Genomic DNA, 1,178 nt, shown 5'->3' on the forward strand with positions numbered 1-1,178 from the left:
CCAGATTAGCTCAGCCACAGCTCTGGAGACAGATTCAAACCCGGCGCCCAGAGCGGGTCCTGCCCTGCACTTTGACACACGGTCCCCGCAAGAAGGGAAGGGGTGGCTCGAGACGCCTGGGGGTGACGGGGCACACCAGACTGTCCTCCTCTTCCAGTTCTTGCTTCAGCACCCTCCGTGCCCAGCTGTCCTTCTGCAGGCTGGCACACCGGGCCACTCCCCAAGGGAGGGACCCCGACAAAACTCGGTTAATGAAGTGACACAGGCCCCCGAGCAGGACAACCTACCAGCACTGCGGGGACGCCTGGCCCCAGCATCATCCTCCAGCCAGCCATTTCTCAGATCAGCCTCCCCAAAGCCTTGCCCTGCCCTGCCAAGAAGGAGCAGCAGGGAGGCGCCGGCAGGACAGAGCCTGTCACTAGACGTCCAGGTGAAAGCTGGGAGCTGCCGGTTTTCCTGGGTGCACCGATTTGCACAGAAAAGGTTTGTGGCACGTGGAGTCTGTCAGAGGAGGGTAATACTGCCTGTAGCACAGGTACGCCAGCACGAAGCCCATGGCTGAGCCCACACACACATCTGCGGGCAAGACCAGAGGAGAGTTAAGGCCCCTTCACCCGCCCAGGCTTCACGACTGAGTTCGCCAGCCAGCTGCTTTTCAGCCTCTCAGAGCTGAGCTAGATCGGCAACTCGAGCCCTGCCTACGAAGCTAAGCTTGGCCTATTTCAAGGAAACGAGGAAGGCATCACCACCTCACAGGCACAGCAAAAAGCTCCCCACCAGAGGAGGAACCACAAACCCAAGTAGCCACGGTGGGCTCTGAACACCCGTGTCACTGCAGACCCCCCTGCGCTCAGGCCACTCGGCTGTGCCCCGCTGACCCACCTTGCCAGTGGTGCTTGTAGTCGCAGGTGCGGGACACAGCGATGAGGGTGGCGAGGAACAGCGGGAGGAGGAAGGCGCAGAGCCGCAGAGCCCGGCCTCCCCGGCTGGGAGCGAAGCAGTGCAGCTTCCCGCCGATGTAGAAGGCAGAGAAGGCGAGACCAGCAAAGGCGACTGAAAGAGAAACGTGTCGCTCCAGAAACGGCTCCGGGCTCTGCCGTGGGCCCTCAGCCAGAGCTTCACCATCTCCCCTGCTGCAGAAGGGCTGAAAGAGGACATCTGTCCTCTCGCCAAGGGGA

At 61.9% G+C, this 1,178-nt stretch overlaps 1 protein-coding gene across 1 annotated transcript in view; it reads right to left on the reverse strand.

The window, feature by feature from the left end:
• Positions 1 to 418: 418 nt before the first annotated feature.
• Positions 419 to 1,178, reverse strand: part of PPAPDC1B (phosphatidic acid phosphatase type 2 domain containing 1B) — a gene marked incomplete at its 5' end in the record, with an annotated part of 2,234 nt that continues 1,474 nt past the window's right edge. The window contains 2 exons of the mRNA XM_010142084.1: positions 419 to 576; positions 883 to 1,053. Of these exons, the coding sequence (XP_010140386.1) occupies positions 419 to 576; positions 883 to 1,053 (329 nt within the window). The remainder of the gene's footprint in view (positions 577 to 882; positions 1,054 to 1,178) is intronic.

The sequence above is a fragment of the Buceros rhinoceros genome, unplaced genomic scaffold (assembly GCF_000710305.1).
Source record: "Buceros rhinoceros silvestris isolate BGI_N320 unplaced genomic scaffold, ASM71030v1 scaffold28568, whole genome shotgun sequence".
Lineage (NCBI taxonomy): Eukaryota > Metazoa > Chordata > Aves > Bucerotiformes > Bucerotidae > Buceros > Buceros rhinoceros.